The sequence below is a fragment of the Microcaecilia unicolor genome, chromosome 9, assembly GCF_901765095.1.
Source record: "Microcaecilia unicolor chromosome 9, aMicUni1.1, whole genome shotgun sequence".
Classification (NCBI taxonomy): domain Eukaryota; kingdom Metazoa; phylum Chordata; class Amphibia; order Gymnophiona; family Siphonopidae; genus Microcaecilia; species Microcaecilia unicolor.
Genome location: NC_044039.1, coordinates 32459093 through 32478341, shown reverse-complemented (window position 1 = coordinate 32478341; position 19249 = coordinate 32459093). Strand labels below are relative to the sequence as shown.

The following is a 19249-nucleotide window of genomic DNA, read 5'->3' as shown; positions in this document are numbered from 1 at the left end:
TAACAGGCTGGAATAAGATGCCCCACTCCTAGTACTACTACTACTACTATTTAGCATTTCTATAGTGCTACAAAGCTTATGCAGCGCTGCACAAACATAGAAAAAAAAAGACAGTCCCTGCTCAAAGAGCTTACAATCTAGTAGACAAAAAATAAAGCAAACAAATCAATTAATGTGGGGGAGTGGTTACAAGTCAAAAGCAATGTTAAAGAGATGGGTTTTCAATCTAGATTTAAAGATGGTCAAGGATGGGGCAGTAATATTCCAGTAAGATGTGTAATTAAAAACTTAAAGCAAGATGGTCAATATATTGTATATGGATTTTCAGAAGGCACTTGGCAACATGAAAGACTCCTAGAGAAAATTTATGATGAAGCCACAACTTAAGTAGTCCAAGCAGTTCTGGGTAGCTGCACCTCAAAACAGCAGAATGATGAGAAATATGATTATAGGGCTGATCAGTCCTCTTATAAAAAGAAAGGCTCAACTGGTTAGAAGAAACAAGTGATAGCTGATACCAACAGAGGTCTATAAAATTCTGTATGGTGTGAACAAGTTATTTATACTATCAAACAGTACTAAGACTAGAAGATGCTCCAATGAAACTATCCAGCAGTATATTTAGGAAATCATGTTTTGAGCCAACATGCAAACTCCAGAATTAATTCTGCTAGAAATGTGGTAGTAAAAGCCGCTATAGCTGGAATACTGCTGATTCCCCTTGAGACTCAACTCTGATCCTCTATCAGGTTTTTTCTTTTTAAAAGTTCTGTAAGGAAGGAGGAGAGAGGCAGTGGAGAAGCGGGGCGGGGGGGGGGGGGGGGGGGGCTGGCGCCACCAGGTGTTCCCCAAGTAGGCACCAGAGCCGTCTAACTCTAGCTCCACTGAACTAGAAACACCCAGAATAGGAGCAAAGGCAAAAGATGAAACCAGGAGCTTGTGAGAGACCATCCACCACTTGCTGGAGACAGAGAACATACAGGTTGATTAAGGAGCATCCGACCCTATAAGAGGTCAGTTCTGTTGTTCTCTTATCACCACCTGCTGGTAGATGGTCACAACCCACAAGTTTCTGGATTCATCTGCTGCTGAGTACAAGGAAGCAGGGATTATGTGTGTTGGTTGTAAAAGTTATATATGTTGTGCTATGATTTTTAATGTCGTGTGGAGGACAGTAATGATTAACACAGCAATGCACTGAAAAGTCACAGTGCGTCTTCAGCTGAACTGTTTAATATGTGGTTATAAAATGAAAATGAAAGATATTAAAAGAAAAAAATAGAGGTTCCTGACTTCGCCTTAATCTAGTTGGCTGATTACTAATTTTTCAGTCTTCCCTTCTATAAGTCTTCTAAAAGTCAAAATCGAAACCTTAAATTTAATTCACGCTACTACTGGAAATCAATGTAGCTTCTGCAAACATTAGTGTGGTGCTCTATGCAATTTTCTCAAAATGGCATAGTCCTTGTATTAAATCATAACTTATGGAACACCTTACTGAAATAGGATATTTAAACACAGAAACTTGCCTCTTTAATTTCTTCAAACAGTTTTATAGCGTGTTCATATTCTGGAGGATCTTCATTGAGTTCTGATTCCAAACTATCCCAAAATGCCTTATGAACAATTTCTTTCACTCTGCTTTCTACACTGTAAAAAAGGATCAACAAAAAAGTCATTGTACAGATTTCACCGTACAAGGGAAACATATTACTCTGTAGAAAAAAAAAAAAACCTGTAAAATCATGGTACTACACAAATAGAAGTCTTTTCTGTTTACTACACAAATAGAATAGATGCTAGCAACAGGGATGCAATCCTATACAGGTGGGTAGACCCTCCTCCACCACTCAGACTTCCATCCCTACTCCAGCTCCCTCCCTCCTTTAAGCCCTCCATATTCTCTTGCTCTCCCTTCTCTAAGGCACTCATTTCACCCTTCTCAGCCTCACACTGCTACTCCTACATCTTCCTTAAATCTCAATCCTTCCTTTTATTGTTTATCATTTTTTAAACTTGGCTATACCACCTCATTTGTCTCGCAAGTCTAGACAGTTAACAGTATTACAACCTAATTAAAATAAATTCAGAAAAGGATATCTATTAAAACACTGGAAAAGTGCAAACATACAGAACACATACACATCTATAAAACTAATAACTTATTGTACAGTGACCCTCCCCATGGTCGCTTTCTCACACCACCGAATGGACAACATAGAAAAGTGATTCCCTTAACCCATCTCAAAAGTAATTTTAAATAAAGTCTTAAATAATGAATAGAATTGATCATAAGATGGGATTGAATGTATTGAGAGGGGCTAGTTGTTCCATAAGGCTGGAGCCAAAAAGAAAAAGGCTGACTTTCACATAGTCTTCCATTTCATTTTCTTACTCCAGCAAGCATGATGAAAGAGTATCCTGAAAAAGAGTAACTGAAACAGTGCTAGTAAACACTGTGGGGGTTAAAATATTATGAGTGCTTGCTGTTTTCATGGTAATCTTTCCTCTGGTCCTCTTACAGCATCCACATTCAAACTGGTACCAAAGGGAGAGGAAAAGTAGGAGGTGAAGCTGCATATGGACAACAAATGTACTCTTTCTGAGTTTCCACAATATATGGTGTGTTATTCACCAGAACTGTTACTCTGCATATACTGCTCCTCCAGAAGAGCTACATAGAGGGGCATAATCGAACGGGGCGCCTAAGTTTTCCTGGGGCCGTCCTCGCAGGATGGCCCCGTGAAGGGGCGGGGTAACCCGTATTATTGAAACAAGATGGGCGGCCATCTTTCGTTTCGATAATATGGTTGGGGATGCCTAAATCTCAACATTTAGGTCGACCTTAGAGATGGTCGTCCCCGGTTTTCGGCGATAATGGAACCCGAGGACGCCCATCTCAGAAACGACCAAATCCAAGCCATTTGGTCATAGGAGTAGCCAGCATTCATAGTGCACTGGTCCCCCTCACATGCCAGGACACCAACCGGGCACCCTAGGGGGCACTGCAGTGGACTTCACAAATTGCTCCCAGGTGCATAGCTCCCTTACCTTGTGTGCTGAGCCCACCCCTAAAACCCACTCCCCACAACTGTTCAGCACTACCATAGCCCTAAGGGGTGAAGGGGGGCACCTACATGTGGGTACAGTGGGCTCACATTTACCACCACAAGTGTAACAGGTGGGGGGGGGGGGGGGAATGGGCGTGTGTCCGCCTGCCTGAAGTGCACTGCACCCACTAAAACTGCTCCAGGGACCTGCATACTGCTGTCATGGAGCTGGGTATGACATTTGAGGCTGGCAAAAAATTTTTGTAAAGTTCTTTTTTTAGGGTGGGAGGGGGTTGGTAACCACTGGGGGAGTAAGGGGAGGTCCCGATTCCCTCCGGTGGTCATCTGGTCAGTTCGGACACCTTTTTAAGGCTTGGTCGCAAGAAAAAAATGGACCAAGTAAAGTCGTCCAAGTGCTCGTCAGGGACACCCTTCTTTTTTCCATTATTGGCCGAGGACACCCATGTGTTAAGCACGCCCCAGTCCCGCCTTCGCTACACTTCTGACACGCCCCTGTGAACTTTGGTCGGCCCCGTGACGGAAAGCAGTTGAGGGCACCCAAAATCGGCTTTCGATTATGCCGATTTGGGCGACCCTGAGAGAAGGACGCCCACCTCCCGATTTGTGTCGGAAGATGGGCGCCCTTCTCTTTCGAAAATAAGCCCGATAGTAAAATAGATGTACAGTCCATTCAGTCTGCCCAACAAGATAAACTCATAGAATATGGTATGATTTGATGCAAATCAAGATCAAGTATGCATACACAGTACATGCCATTTTCAGGGCACAGAAGTCTGCCCAGCACTGGCCTTATTCCCCAACTATTGGAGCTGACATCAAAGCCCCACGCCAGCTCATCCAGATCTATCCAGCCATGCTCAAGACATAGACTGTAGAAGTTTTCCCAGCACTGGCTTTATTTCCCAATTACATCTAAGCATCACTAAGTTTGTTTGGCTCCATTCTCTTTCCATACAGGATTCCTTTCTGTTTACACTTAAATTTAGGAGAATAAAAAGTGGATGGTAATGGAGGTGGATTTAGGCTCATAAATCACTGTCTAACTTTTAAGCTCCTAAAATAAAATGAATTTTCAGCTGAGAAGTTATCCTGCTATATTTGGCTGAACAAATTTAGGAGTCTAACTTAAGAGCATTAATTTAGGAGCGCAGAAGTTTCTGAATATATAACAAGCTATACTTTTTCAGAAAAGACATAACTATCCAAGAAAATAAAAAACAGGGTGAAATGCTTAACAAAATTAAACACTCTTTCACAACTTTTATGCCTAGAGCCAGCTTGACCATTAGCAGACTAAGAGTTTGCCTAGGGCAGCCTCTTAGAAGCTGGTGACCCACAGAAAAAGGCAACCTTAAAGTGGCAGACTAACATGAACCCCCTTCCCTTACTGTTCACTCCTCCACCTGAATTACCCCCCCCCCCCCCCCCCCCGGGGCTTACCAGACTGGAAAGATCCTTGGTGTCTAGAATTCAGGAAGGAGTGACCCCCATATGTTCCTGCCCTCACTGGTGTCATCATTCAAAATGGAGTGACTAGGGATCGCTCCTGCCTGGACCCTAGACACCAGGGATTTTTTTTCCTGTCAGGTAGGCCTGGGGGGGGAGGGGGTAATTTCTCCAGGTATACCCCCAACTGACTGGATTTCAGGACATCTACGATGAAAAGGTGTTAGATATTTGAATATTCTGCCTCCATAATATGAAACTCTTTGTTGTCTATTCAACTGAACTAAAGTTACCTAAGGTCAGATTTGGGAATCACTGTTACAAGCTATACCACCTCTGGTATCTGTAGGCTTACCTGCTTTGTGAAAATAAATATGTAGATACCAGCTACAACTTGGTCGCACCTGACTAAAATTCACCTAACATCTCATACATGAGATTGGTATTGTAATCAGTATTGCAATTTTGCTGTATGTACAGCTATTTTTACTGGCTGATTTAATGTAATGTACTGCATTAAACTCTACCACAGTACAACCTCTAATCGCTGTAGAGTCTTTTCCATTTATGCTACCTGCATCTACCTGAAAACTATCACTATGCATAGGTGAGGTATTGGAAGGAGTTATTCTTACCTCTTCTCAGGGAGATCGATCTGTTCCAAATGAAACTTCTCATTTACAACAATTTCATGAGCAAGAATCATGTTTGAAAGGTCATTGGCTGCTGCCATTAGTTCATCAAAAGTAACCGATTTAGGGGGGCTTGCTGCCACAACAAAAGCACAAAGCCACAATATGAATTACTCAGTCAACCATTTTGTGCAAAACATATTAAAATTCTCTAACGATGTTATTGTGTTAATCCACAAATAATTGCATGCTGTTAGAGAGACTCTCTCTCTCCTCTCTTTCCCTGTTTGTTTGAAGAAAAACATACATACCCCATAAAGCAGTATTTAAAGCAAGAATAACATAATAGTATTCTATAAATTGTGCACATTGCTTGGTGACATGCCCATAACAGTCCCCCCCCCCCCCCCCCCCAACAACTGCACACTAAGCAATTTTACACATGTAACTGCCAATTATTAGCATCAATCACACACGTAAGTGCTATTGTTCTATAAACTAGGCTCCATATTGGCAACTAAATACGTAAGCCAGCTTATAGAATTATGTAGAGGAGTGGCCTAGTGGTTAGAGCACCGGTCTTGCAATCCAGAGGTGGCCAGTTCAAATCCCAGTGCTGCTCCTTGTGATCTTGGGCAAGTCACTTAACCCTCCATTGCCTCGGGTACAAACTTAGATTGTGAGCCCTCCTGGGACAGAGAAATATCCAGTGTACCTGAATGTAACTCACCTTGAGCTACTACTGAAAAAGGTGTGAGGAAAATCTAAATACATAAATAGAATTGCATTTTGTATGTCAATTCTTAGAGATGATTGGAGGTTTAGCCAGGATCCGTTATGGCTTTGCTGACTTGTCCACCAGTCCTGTGGACTCTGCCATTTTAAACTTTCATCTTGTGTCTTGGTTTTCCAATGTATAGATCACATCCAAAATAACACAATTAGTTGCACGCATTATATGGTGCTTTTAAGGATGTGCGCTTATGCCAGCCACTGACTTGTAAGAGGGCATGCCTAACTTTTGGCACACTAATGTGCCTTTGCACAACAATTCTGTAATGGTTTATGTGCACCCTTAAGCCATTATAGAATTGGTGATAAGTGCACCCCATTGTGGCATCTATTCATAGAATTGATGTCACAGTGCTTCTCTTTTACAATTTAAAGCTTCCCAGGTTTTAACAATCTGCATTGGATGGAAGGACAGGAAACATTATAGGCAGGACAGATTTCCACCTAAAATTAAAAAAACAAACAAACAAAAAAAGGGAATCATGCATTAAGGACCCTTTTAAATGTATGCCATTTTAACAATTTGTTCTCATCGGATTTCACAACTCTACTGAAATATAACCAATACACATGATTACATTGTGCATACTATTACATAGAAGAGAAAAACAAGAAACCTTTGAACTATTGCCTCCTAGAAAGTGCCCTCATAACCTAAAGTCACCACTAAGATGAAATACCAAGTATTAAATTAATCAACAATGTCCCAATATTTTTATGAGAATAAACACAATTGTTTGTTCACCCTGCTTGGCTGGACTGATACAGAATCCTGGTGGTTTGTGTGTTGGGTCTGTGAGTGCTTTCTGGGAACTGTGGAACCACTGGGAGCATGGCCTCCAGTAACCTTGAAATCACTGGTGATAATTTGAAAGTGGGAGACTCGCCCAGAGGTGGTTGCGACCCAGTTGGTGGGATGAGGGTGCTAGTGTACAGCAAAAGCGGCAGCTGCAAGTGGACAGGCTAACCCCAGGTGGGTGGCTAGGCGTTTCGTGACAAGGGCGAAGTGCCTTGACCTGAAATCCACACTGCATGGGTCTTTGAGTAGTTCACCTTTACACAAGTGGCTTTATGTAGATTTTCTAAATGAGAAAATCATGATATTAAGCTAAGCAATTGTAGCATTTAAAGGTAAATTAAGCTGTTCTTACCAAGATAGGAGGATTGAACTCTGTGCTCTGTTAACACAAGTGTATGTTAATAATGGTGGAGAGGCAAAAGTCAGACATGGGGAAAATGTTGACAAATTTCTGTCTGTCTGTTTCTCCAAGCCCATGAGGCTCTCAAATGCAAAGTGATGATATCATCTGATTGACCAATGTCTTCTTTATAATAAAGAAGTGAAACGAACACAAATCTACTCAAATATAGATGCTTAGAATGAAATAACTTACAGGCTGGAGAGCTGGGTTTGCTTGAAGAGTCACTAGTGAAACTCTGCCTGGAACTGTCATAATCACTGGATGATGCTGTGCTTTCAGAAAGTCCTGAAGAGTCAGAATCACTAATTAAGTCTTCACTTACAGAATTCTTTTCATTGCTGAGGGGCATTTTGATTCAGTATGTGGAACCTATGAGGATAAATGTAGTACTATAAGTATAACCTTAACAAAGCAGAGTCTCTGCAACCCAATGAACACTTCTAGGACTGCTTTCATGTTTTAGAACAAAAACATAAGACTTTATGGGCCCTGTTTACTAAGCCGTGTTAGAGGCGCGTTAGTGTTATTAGTGCACGCTGTGTAGATGCCCATAATATTCCTGTGGGCATCTACACGGTTAGCGTGTGCTAAAAACACTAGCGCACCTTAGTAAACAGAGCCCTATATATTGTTAGTCATGGAATTTTTTTTAAGTTCTAGCTATTTATAGCATCATTGTGTATTAATTTTAAAGTAATACTATACTTAAATCATCAAGTTTTACTTCCCTTAAAATCAATAAACCCTTTGATATTATTTGTACGCATTCTTCAAGGAAGCATAAAATACATCCCAGGGAATTATGCGCTGAAAACATCAGAATTAAGCAAAATTATGCAAAAGTAAATTAAATTTGTGAGAAAAATAAAAGTATGTTAGAGAGCTTGCTTACAACTTGATATAAATACTTTTGCAACAATTCTAAATATATTCCTGGAACTAGATGCCTCAGGCCACTTACTGACGGCATGACTGTATATGTAGAGTGACAAGTGATCTGTGTTGTACAGGGGAGTGAATAACTGATAGCAGTTACTCAGTGCACAGCTCATGCTACAGGATGTGATGTTTTGAGTGAGCAGAATGAATGAGTAAGATGGGTTTGTGAGGGAAATGTAATGTCTGAGTGGGTGGCGCGTTACCATACAGGACTGTGTGTGTCTATGACATGTGTGATAGCTACGTTGCGGAGGAGAGGGGGTGTTTGCAAGTGTGTACATTTGCACTTTGGGTCCGTGTGCAAGGTAGAGAAAATACCAGATCTTTCCAGGAAGTAACACCACCAGCTTTTATCAATGAGGTCACTGGTAAAACTCAATTTTGTTTTCCCTACGTCCATTTGCTGGTAGGAGGGGATAACACCCACTTGTACAGTGGAGCTCACACTTGAGGAGTTCTTAGAGCACAGTCTTTGGTAATTCTATTCACACAGCTACTCGCAAAAAAAACCCAAATCAGTGGCTCTACTGCAGTTTTGAAACACAAGAAGTATTCCCCGTGGTTTCAAATCAGCTGTAGTACTTTCACCCATCTGATCAAATGGTGGCTCTGTTGTAACAAAAGCCTAAATCTATTACTTTCCTTAAACTTTGATGCTGATTTCCCTTTTATACCTCTACCTTCTTGGTGTTTAAGAAGGTAAAGGAGGAAGATCCCGCCTACTTGTCTTGTACAGCCATATCCTCCCTCTGACTATTCCCAACACTGGTAGAATGGAACGTTTATACTATTTGGGCTTCTGCCAGGTACTTGTGACCTTGATTGGCCACTGTTGGAAGCAGGATACTAGGCTAGATGGACCATTGGTCTAACCAAGTATGGCTGTTCTTCTCACCAAACAAACCACAGGATCAGGGATAGCACAAAACAATTCTAACCAGTTCTCCTTTAGGCTACAATATCCATCTCATTGGAAGAAACATATTCAGGAGTCAGAGGGGATATCTTTTTCTATTGGGAGCTCCTGTTCTCCTGAGAAATGCTGTTTAAGTCTCCCACGCCACAACCCTTTCCCTAGCTCTAGGAAGAATGTCAGAGCTGGCCTCCTCCTCTGTTGGTGGCTTAGGCAATGGACTATATTTTCCAGCCAGCTGGGCTGGCTCTTCTGCCTCACTGAGGGATCCTCTATTTGCATCTCCCTCGAGGCTCATAGTATTCACTTCATATGGCTCTTCCCATAGTCTGCTTTTTTGGGGTACAGATTTTTTTTAAAGACGCAATAAATCCAATCCACATCCGTTAAACTAATTCATCAAGTCCACCATTTTGATCATGTTACTCACTTCTCCGTCTCAAACATTGCCTTCCTCTTTCTTCCCAAATTCGCTATAAACTGCTTATGCTCGTATTCAAACCTCACCTTCCCTCTGCTCTTCCTGTCTCCTACGGTCCTCCTCTGACAACTTGTTGTGTGTCACCTCTCCTTCAGCTTTATATCTCACCATTTCTCATACCACCACCTTTAGGAGCCCTTTTATAAAGCGTTGGTAAGCTATCCCTGAATTACCGCTAGCCCAACACGGCCATCAGTAGTAGTTCCGGCTCAAGAATGCACCATTTCCAACGTGCCAGGAAATATTCTGTTAATAGCATGGCGCTAACCTGGCAGTAATCGGGCATCACCGTATGCTGCCCGGTTACTGCAGGAGCGCTTACCGCCATCTCAATGGATGGCGGTTAAGTTCTCCCCCACCACGTGGCCACACGGTAAGAGTACTCTTACCACATGACCACTGTTTTAGAGGCTTTTTACTCACTGTGGTGAAAAGGGCACTGGCGCGCAGGAAAAATGGTCCCCGCCACTACCGCAGGGCCCTTTTTACCGTAGCTTGGTAAAAGGACCCCTTAGTTATCTTAGCCCCAAGCTTTTAAATTCTCTTCCCCCCTCCTCAGATCCTCTTCCTCCCTTCAATCTTTTAAAGCTCTCCTTAAAACTTATCTCCTCTCTGGCTTTTGACCTGCCCTCTATCTAGCCTTTCCTTCTCTCTTCCTCCTCCATCAGTTCTGGTATGCTTTTATTGTAAACCACTTAGTCGCCTGTTTTACATCTATTTGTGGTATATGAAGTGCGAGGAATAAATAAATATAAGCTTTTCACATTTTTTTAATGGAAGACATATTTAAGCGCAGAAAAGACGTGCCAATATGTGCTTTCACTTTCGGGTTTGCTCACACTCGTGCACATTTCTTTCTCTCAGTACTGGCACTTAAAGGCTTGCACAAGCTTTCTTCTACTTTCAAAAAAAAAAATTAAAACCAGCAGACTTTAAACTAAAAATAAATAAAAAAAATCCTCTTCAACCTCCCCCCACCCCAATGCCAGCTCCAAGCTGGCGGTACGTTTCCAGTGGTAAGAGCAGGGTTTGTGGTTGTTCGAGCATTAGGAGGGCATAGCAAATTACCTAATTTTTTTTATTAGGATTTATTTACCGCCTTTTTGAAGGAATTTACTCAAGGCGGTGTACAGTAAAAATAGATCAAACAAGAGCAATAGGCAATTACAGCAGTAAAAATATTCAAATATCAATACAAAGTATAGCATAGTATACTACTTCTCTATTTATCCTTCTACTAAGGTCCCTTGGTTTTATATCGTCTATTTGCTATCTATTCCAAGGGAAGTCTGAGTGTTGTTTTCCCTGGAGTGTGTCTGTTTTAATTTTCTACATTAAATTAATAACTGGACCTCATGAAAATGGTAACGGAATTCAAAAATGCGTGGGATAAGCATAAAGGAATCCTGTGCCGAAGGAATGGATCCTCAGGAGCTTAGTCAAGATCGGGAGGCGGGGCTGGAGGTTGGGAGGCGGGGATAGGGCTGGGCAGACTTATACGGTCTGTGCCAGAGTCGGTGGTGGGAAGCGAGACTGGTGGTTGGGAGGCGGGGATAGTGCTGGACAGACTTGTACAGTCTGTGCCAGAGCCGGGGTTGGGAGGCAGGGCTGGGGAGGTGAGGATAGTGCTGGGCAGACTTATACGGTCTGTGCCTGTGCCAGAGCCGGTGGTTGGGAGGTGGGGCTGGTGGTTGGGAGGCGGGGATAGTGCGGGGCAGACTTATACGGTCTGTGCCCTGAAGAGCATAGGTACAAATCAAAGTAGGGTTTACACAAAAAGCAGCAAATATGAGTTATCTTGTTGGGCAGACTGGATGGACCGTGCAGGTCTTTTTCTGCCGTCATCTACTATGTTACTATGTTACTATGTCAATGCTTCCACTCCTGGATTGTCACCTTCAAGGTGCATCATAGCCTTGCTTTATCAAAAGGATTCCAGGATAAATAGGACTAGCTCCACAATTTATCCTGTGCTAATCGGCCCTAATGCCAGCATTAGGTTTTGACCATCAGCCCCTTAATCTTTAAAATTATCATTTCAACTGATGAAAACTGGAACTAAGGATATCCCTTAGCAGACAGCCTGCAGGGATCATTCTCTCTTAATACTCATTTACTTGTGACACTAGCCCTTTAAGGTCTTCAATTTGGGCCCCTCACTGCTGTGGCAGCCAGGCAATTATTTTTAGACTGCAGTTACACATCTGACGTATCCTTAATAATATAGGCACCATTCTGATAAGATGATGCCCAAAGGCATCTTATGTCACATGCCCTGCAGTGTGCAAGAGTCTTCAATCTCTAACTATCCATGGTAACATTAAAGGAAAGAGGGAAAGTCTCCTTTTACAGACTAGTTGTCAAGTTACCCAGTTCTAAGCTGGAGATCCCTACCCCATCATGGTGCATTATGGGATTTCCAATGGATAGGATCAGGCACTACAAATCCCATACTGCTTTGAGGTGCAAGTTCAAAGCCAGAACTGGCCAAAAGTCTCCAGCCTGGAACTGGGTAACTTGGCATCTATACAGACTCGACGTTTTAAACACAACCAAAAGTGCAATTGGCAAAGGAATCTGACCTTTACTCACACTGTATGATTTGGGTTCTGATCAAAAACAGCCCTGTTGATAAATATAGGCGCTGTCTTTAGACAAGAAACTGTTCAGATTAAGAACAAAAAATACGATATTATGACAGTAATTTGATGATGGATCTTGCTGATGAAAATTTAAATAACTTAGTGCCGCAGCACACTTGCACACGCACACACTTTTGCCGACGACCTTTCTTCTCACTTATCTTCTGCCCTTTAAACTTGTTTTTTAAACCTGCTCCCACGGGGGAGGCGAGGGGGAAGACTAGATTAGACAGATAACAATAGAACAACTATAGGCTGCTTCATTCACCCGAAAAGCCGATTGGCTACAGGCGCTGGCACCGCCCCCGAATTTCCAGATATCATGCAAACTACTAGCTCAGGCAGCCCCTAAAAGGCCGAGTTCGAAGGGGAAGCCGTTGCCTCGGTACCGAAGAGCTGATTACGTCACCGGAGCACGTGACCAAGCACCATCAAAACAAAATCAGAAGGGGCTACTGAGGTTAAAAAAAAAAGAAAAACGAGCGACAACAAACAAATCCCTAGGCAACTAGCGACGGAGGAAAAACAAAATGAGAACGTGTAAACAGAAAAAAAGCACGGCAGATGCCACCTAACCCCCCCTCCCCCTCTAAGGGCATAAATGTTTTTAAATAAATGGCTCGAAGACAAAAACTTATGTGAAAGGTATGGAGGCTCGAGCTGTGCTCCCCCCCCCCCCCCCTTTAGTGAAAGGCATGCACAATGAAGACAATCTTTCAAAAAACATGTATACTAGGTACAAACATTTTAATCAATTTAAATAGCGTAACAGGCTAAGGCACGCTCATGAAATGTTTCAAAAACGAAGGGTCACAGGGGTTACCTCGCAGGAGGGGGAAAAGATGGACATTGGACCGTGGTAGCAGCAATGAACGGACGAGCACTCACCACGGGTTTGCTGTGCTTCTCACCTTCTTGGATATCTCTTACTCTTTCTGACCTGGGTCTGTTTCTGTTCTCCCACCTATAAGTCGCTATCGCTGTTTTTCTATCTGACTCGGTTTCCTCTCCTGTCTCGTTCTTTGCCTACAGGTCTCTCTTCCTGTCTCACGTTTGTATTTTTCTACCCTCCTTTGTCGCGGTAGATGATTCTTTCTTCCTTGCTGGCTTGATACAACTTCACAGTACTGCGGATCTTCTTTCTGCGGCCTCCACTTCTTTGTCTCTCACACTCTAAAAGACTAAGGATCCCGTGTCCGTCTATCTTTTTTTGGCAGTTTAAAGGGCTCCTTTCTCCAATTACTCTCACCAGCTAGACTGGACTAAATGGCGCTCGTGGGGGAAAGACCTACCGATTACCAGAAACATACCGCATACTAATTGGATTTGGACAGAGAAAACAGCAAGGCCTTTTGTGACAACAAGACACCTTTCGAGTCCAGGGTCTGAGTTTTAAATGTAGCTGTTAGATCGCAGAGCTTGACAACGTGGTTCAATGGTAGAGTCCGATGTAGTACGTCACATGTTTACGGAAATGACGCTTCCCGCTGGAATGGCCAGTTTTGGCGCTGCTGTCACTGCTTCAGGCAGGGGGCGAAGTCGCAGCCTCGTATGAACCATGGAAGTTGGATAAACAGGAGACGAATTGAACCCATCTAGTCCATTATATGAGCTGAAGCCAGTAGGCGGAGCTTGACGCCGTTTTAGTTCACCCACAACAATAGCAAACGCTACTGGAAAACAATAGTCAAAGATTTTGGCGTTGCTTTAGTTCAACATACCGCACAGTTATGAGCAGTGTCCTGTCAACTTTTTTGTCAAAAATCCAGTTATTGCACCAGATACTGCATACAGTGTTGTAGTCTTCAGAATGTTCATTGTGCCCCCCCCCCCCCCCCCGAAGCAGGCGGCTGTGTCCACTGAAACGTCTCTCCGTGTCCGGTCTTATCCTGGTGCTTCAAAAAATAATCTTTAAATTTCTACTCCTTGCTTGGAAGTCGTTATCTTCTACCCTCTTTGGCATTCCATAGTTTTTCAATATGCATGCGCTAATCATGAGCTATTTTTTTATATTTTTTGAGGGAGTGTGTCGGGCAGAGTCGGTGTTCTGCTAATCAGTAAGAGCATCTACATTACCACATGCTAACTGGTTAGTATACAGATAACACAGGAGTCCTTACTGTTTACACCATAGATGTTACAGAGCTGCCAAGTTACCCATTCCAGGAGGGAGACTCTTTTGGCAGGTCCTGGTTTTAAACTTACATCCCAAAGCAGTGTGGGACTTGTAGTCCATGATTCTATCCATTGAAATCAGTGCTGCAGGTACCATAATGCACCAGGATGAGGTTGGGAGAAATCCAGGACCGGCCAAACAGTCTCCCTCCTGAAATGGGTAACTTGGTAGCTCTGGGTGTTACGTGCTCCCACAGTAATTTAAAAAAATGGCTGCACACTAATGGCCGTTAATGGAAAAAAAACTAAAATTGAGGCTTTAAGGCCATGGTAGAAATGACCTTAGTGCAGGGGGAAAGACCTGCATAAGGCTGCATTAAGGCCTATTTTTACTGCAACCTAGTAAAAGGACCCCTTAGTGTTCTCTATATTGTTTTTAACCAATAGAATGCTCACATTTTTAATTCCAATCAACAGTAATTTTTATTTATACTGTATTTACTGGCCACCTATTCTAATATATAAAGGCAATTTACAGCAGTACATAAATCAAAAATATGAAAATAAAATGTATAAAATGAATAATTAACCTACAAAATTAGCCAACATAAATAATAATAAATCATTAGACCAAATAATTTTTCTGAATTAAACTTCTAAGCAATTCACTGACTACAAGATAAAACCTCAAAAAATTTCAAGTAGAAATAATAACTTTCTAGGCGCATCCTGAGCAGAATAACCCAAGATTTAATCATGTCGCTCCTGTTTTATCTGATTTAAACTGGTTGCCTATCAATATGCAGATTTATTTTAAGATCTTGACATTAGTTCTAAAATTTTAAAGAATGAAGATCCTTCTATTTTAACATCTACTTTAAGGATTGTATCAATGAAGCTCCTATTTTAACATCTAATTTAAGGAGTTATCAATGTTAGGACATTGAGATCCTCAGATAAAGTTTTGTGGGAGATTCCTAGTTTTTCTTCTTTCAGCCTACTTGGATTAAGGAATTCTACATGCCAAAGTAATGGGTCCTAGTTTGTGGAATGCACTGCCTCTTGAACTTAGGAAATGGATTCTTATTTGGCATTCAGGAAACAATTAAAAGCACATTCGTTCAGAAGGAATTTAAAATGTAGTAATGTAGTTAAGCAGGCTCCTATTTGGAAAAAAATTGAAAGAACATGTCTCTGTTAGTGTTTTGTGGTTGTTTTATGTTTTAAGTTATTTATTGTATTTTCTGTTGAGCAAGGAGGAGGAGGAGGCGGCACTCAAAGAACTTGGTAGGTGAGAGGTTGGCACAGGTACAGCTTACACTGTTCACGGGAACCTCACAGGAACTGCTTCGGTCCACGCGGGAATCCCACAGCCCTGGAGGGGATTCCCGCAAACCCCATTTCCATGCAGGTGTGTAAAGCGGCATATGCGGCAGCTTGGGCTTTGGTGTTAGACTCCTCTCAGACATCCCCTTTCCCCAACTGATGATCAGGTTGTCCTCACTTGATTTTTATGATTCCAAACCATCTTGGTTTTTCTCTTACCTCTTTCGTTGTGCTTCTAGTGTATCCTCCCCCACTGCTTTCTCATCAGTTGGTGTACCTCAGGGCTCTGTTCTGGACCCTCTTCTTTCTCTACACTTGGTCCTTTGATGCACTGATTTGTTCCCATTGCCTTCAGTACCATTTTTTTTCTGGCAACTCTCAGGGTTTACCTCTTTGCACTTGAAATTTCACCACAAATCCAGGCCTGAATCCTAGTTTGCTTATCCAGTATCACCACCTGGATGTCCCACTGCTATCTTAAACTAGCAGAAGAGAGAAGGGAACCATTCACAGAACATAATGTTATCCACAGAAGATGTGAAGAGAGCCAAAGTAGGAAGGATGTCATCAAATCCAATACAAAGGGGCAGACAAGTAGTCCAGTAAAGGATGCTTTAATAAAAACAGAAGCAACACAATTAATACACAAGCAATACAATAAACATAAGAAAACATATAAGAACTTTCAAAGTGACCTGACAGAGTTCCTTATGTGTTTTATTACATTCATTAATTTTATTGTTTGCATTTTTATTAAAGTGTCCTTTACTGAAATACTTATCTGCCCCTTTATGCTGGATTTGGTGACATTCTGTGTAATTTAGCTTCCAAAGTCCACTGTTTCCTTAAACCTAACATGGCCAAGACAGAACTTTGTATCTTCTCCAAAATCCACTTTCTTCTTCTCCTTTTCCATCTTTGTGGGACACTATCATAGTGTCATCCTCCAGGTCCCTTGGAACTGAATCCTGGGGATCAGCTTCAATTCGTCTCTTTTTCTACACACATCCAAAACCCTGTTGAAATATGTCACTTCTCTTTTACATTATCATAATCTCATTTCCTATCTGAATACAATATCAAAACCTTTATTCATTCTCTCCTCCTCTCCCATTTAGACTACTGCAACCTGCTTCTTCTAGCTTTCCCATTGAACCCATCTCTCTCCACAGTATAGTCAAAATTCAGCTGCAAGACTTATGTTCCTTAAATGTCATAATGACAGTGTACCTATTCTCTCCCTTCTCAGGACACTGCCGTGGCTCACCATCTGCTTCTGCACACAGACCAAGCTTCTATTCAACTAGAAGTGCATTCACTTAGCAGCTCCCTCATACTTCTCTTATATCATTGTGAACTCCATTTGATAAACAAGCTGCATTTTGCTGTTCTTTTCCTCTCCATCGTTAATTTCCAGCTCATAGGGCAGTATTAATCCTTTGGTATGCCCTATCCAACCAATTACTTTGGGTCCCCTATTATAATATAAATACATGTTAAAAGTCCACCAGATGGTTCTGACCTCAGAGGAAAACTGACAGAGAAGGAAACAAGAAGTAAAAATCACTTCTTGCCTCATCTTGCCGCTCTATTAAGGACTACCTACCCTTCAGAAAATCTCTGAAAACTCATCTATTCAAGGAAGCTTACCCAAACACTACGTCCTAACTCTACGAACCCATCAATTCATTACTTGATCCTGCAACAACAGCAATGACTCAGACCACGTCTCCTCCAATTTTCACTATGCTTACCCTGACCATCTCTATCTAGCCTAAAACTGGCACATCCTCCTACCACCTTACCCCTTCTCCTCATATTATTACCTACCTGCACATCTCCATTATGCTGCATCTCCTTTACTCTGCTCAGCTTAGCCTGTACTTTCTACACTTTACAATCCTACTACTGTGTAAGCCGCATTGAACCTGCTGAGTGGGAAAGTGTGGGGTACAATGTAACAAACAAATAAATAAATAAATAAATAAATACATCTTCTTGCAGACTGGAGGACAATGCCCAGTGGGGTAGGAAGAAGAGGCAGCTGCAGTTGTTCTGGTTCTCTTCCCCCTGCCCACTCTTCTTTCTGCCAGCAGCTGACATGCTAAGGCAAAAATCTGCTTTGGGAACCACTGACTTATACATCTGATAGAATTTGGACTAGCTTATTCTTGGACCATATTCAAATTCTGCCTAAAACCCTACCTTTCTGAAGCGTCTTTTAAACAACCTCTAGTTCTTCCTGATCAGGAGCGGACTAGTGGTTAGAGCACCGGTCTTGAACTCCAGAGGTGGCTGGTTCAAATCCCACTACTGCTCTTTGTGATCTTGGACAAATCACTTAACCCTCCATTGCCTCAGGTACAAGCTTAGATTGTGAGCCCACCTGGGACAGAGAAATATCCAGTGTACCTGAATGTAACTCACCTTGAGCTTCTACTGAAAAAGGTGTGAGCAAAATCCAAATTAATAATAATGATTTTTCTATAATAAATTTGAGTCTCTTATTTGTCTGATCTGTATATTTTCACTAAACTGCTAGCTCTTCAGAAGTTATGTGTATTTGTACAAAACTATTTACATCTAATAGTACTATAGAAATAAGTAGTAGGTTAGAAATCCTACACTGATGCACTTGGGGCAGGAGGAAGGGGGAGTGCAGGACTGACCATGTACTGCTGTACGTTGCTTTACCCTTAGTCCCCTGGAAATAAGGATCCTCTCTGCTTCTCCCATGATTTTTCATATTCTTTTTTATTTTTATTATTTTATTTATTAAATTTCAAAATAATACATTCACAATAATAAATGTATAGAAATCAGGAAATACATCCAAAAGATTAAAGAATCATCCATTACATTTCCATGGATTTTCAAAATATCTTTCTTACTTAGTCCACTATAAATGATCAAGATACAAGGTATTGATCATAGGAAACAAAAAGAGTAAAGAAACTCTTACAATAAACTTAAGGAGGACAGAATCACAAGTTTGCCTGCGGTTTCAATTCCCTACTGATGCCTCCAAGGCTTGAAGATCCCTGCTTTCTTTACTTACTAATAGGAGCTTCAATTTTTCTGGATAAAAAAAAACATAATGAACATTACCAAAAGAAACAATACATCTGCATGCAAATTTCAGCTTAAATGATCCTCCCAGGGAGAGAGTTCGAGGCCTAAGCCCCAAAAATTCTCGCCTTTTCTTTTGTGTAGATTTGCTGACGTCAGGAAAAATCTGTATCTTTGAGCCAAAGAATTGAGCTTCCCTAAATTTGAAGTAAAGGCGAAATATATTATTTCGATCAGTCTCGAATGCAAAGGATACCAGGAGAGTAGTGCGTTCAGTTATAGTCTCTAATGATGTTTCAAGAATTTGAGTGAGATTTAAATCTGGAGCAATCTCCAGATTTGTTTTAATTCCAGTAATATAATAAACTTTAACAATCGGAGGAAAAGCTTCTTTTGGAATCTTTAAGATTTCTAGGAAATATTTCTGTAACATCTCTAATGGAGGTAATAGAGGGCTTTTAGGAAAGTTTAAGAATCGCAAGTTATTTCGTCTAAGTTGGTTATCCAAAAATTCTACTTTCCTTTGGTCCCTTTCTTTCTCCATAAGAACATTGTCAACTAGAGTTTGTAATTTTTTAATTGCAATAGAATTTAACTCACTTTTCTCCTCTTGCTTCGCCG

General features: G+C 41.5%; 1 protein-coding gene across 7 annotated transcripts in view; it reads right to left on the bottom strand.

Moving 5' to 3' along the window:
* Positions 1-19249, bottom strand: part of TCP11L2 (t-complex 11 like 2) — a 49955-nt gene that overhangs the window by 22483 nt on the left and 8223 nt on the right. For 2 of the 7 annotated variants that reach the window (XM_030215057.1, XM_030215063.1), the window contains exons 1-4: positions 13007-13401; positions 7336-7512; positions 5153-5285; positions 1530-1650 (exon numbers count right to left, since the gene is read on the bottom strand). In XM_030215057.1, coding sequence (XP_030070917.1) covers positions 1530-1650; positions 5153-5285; positions 7336-7492 — 411 coding nt within the window. In that variant the 5' untranslated portion in view covers positions 7493-7512; positions 13007-13401. Of the gene's footprint in view, positions 1-1529; positions 1651-5152; positions 5286-7335; positions 7513-12941; positions 12982-13006; positions 13402-13428; positions 13715-15778; positions 16172-19249 lie in introns of those variants that run through there. The other 5 variants (XM_030215058.1, XM_030215061.1, XM_030215059.1 and 2 more) reach the window with 5 other exon arrangements.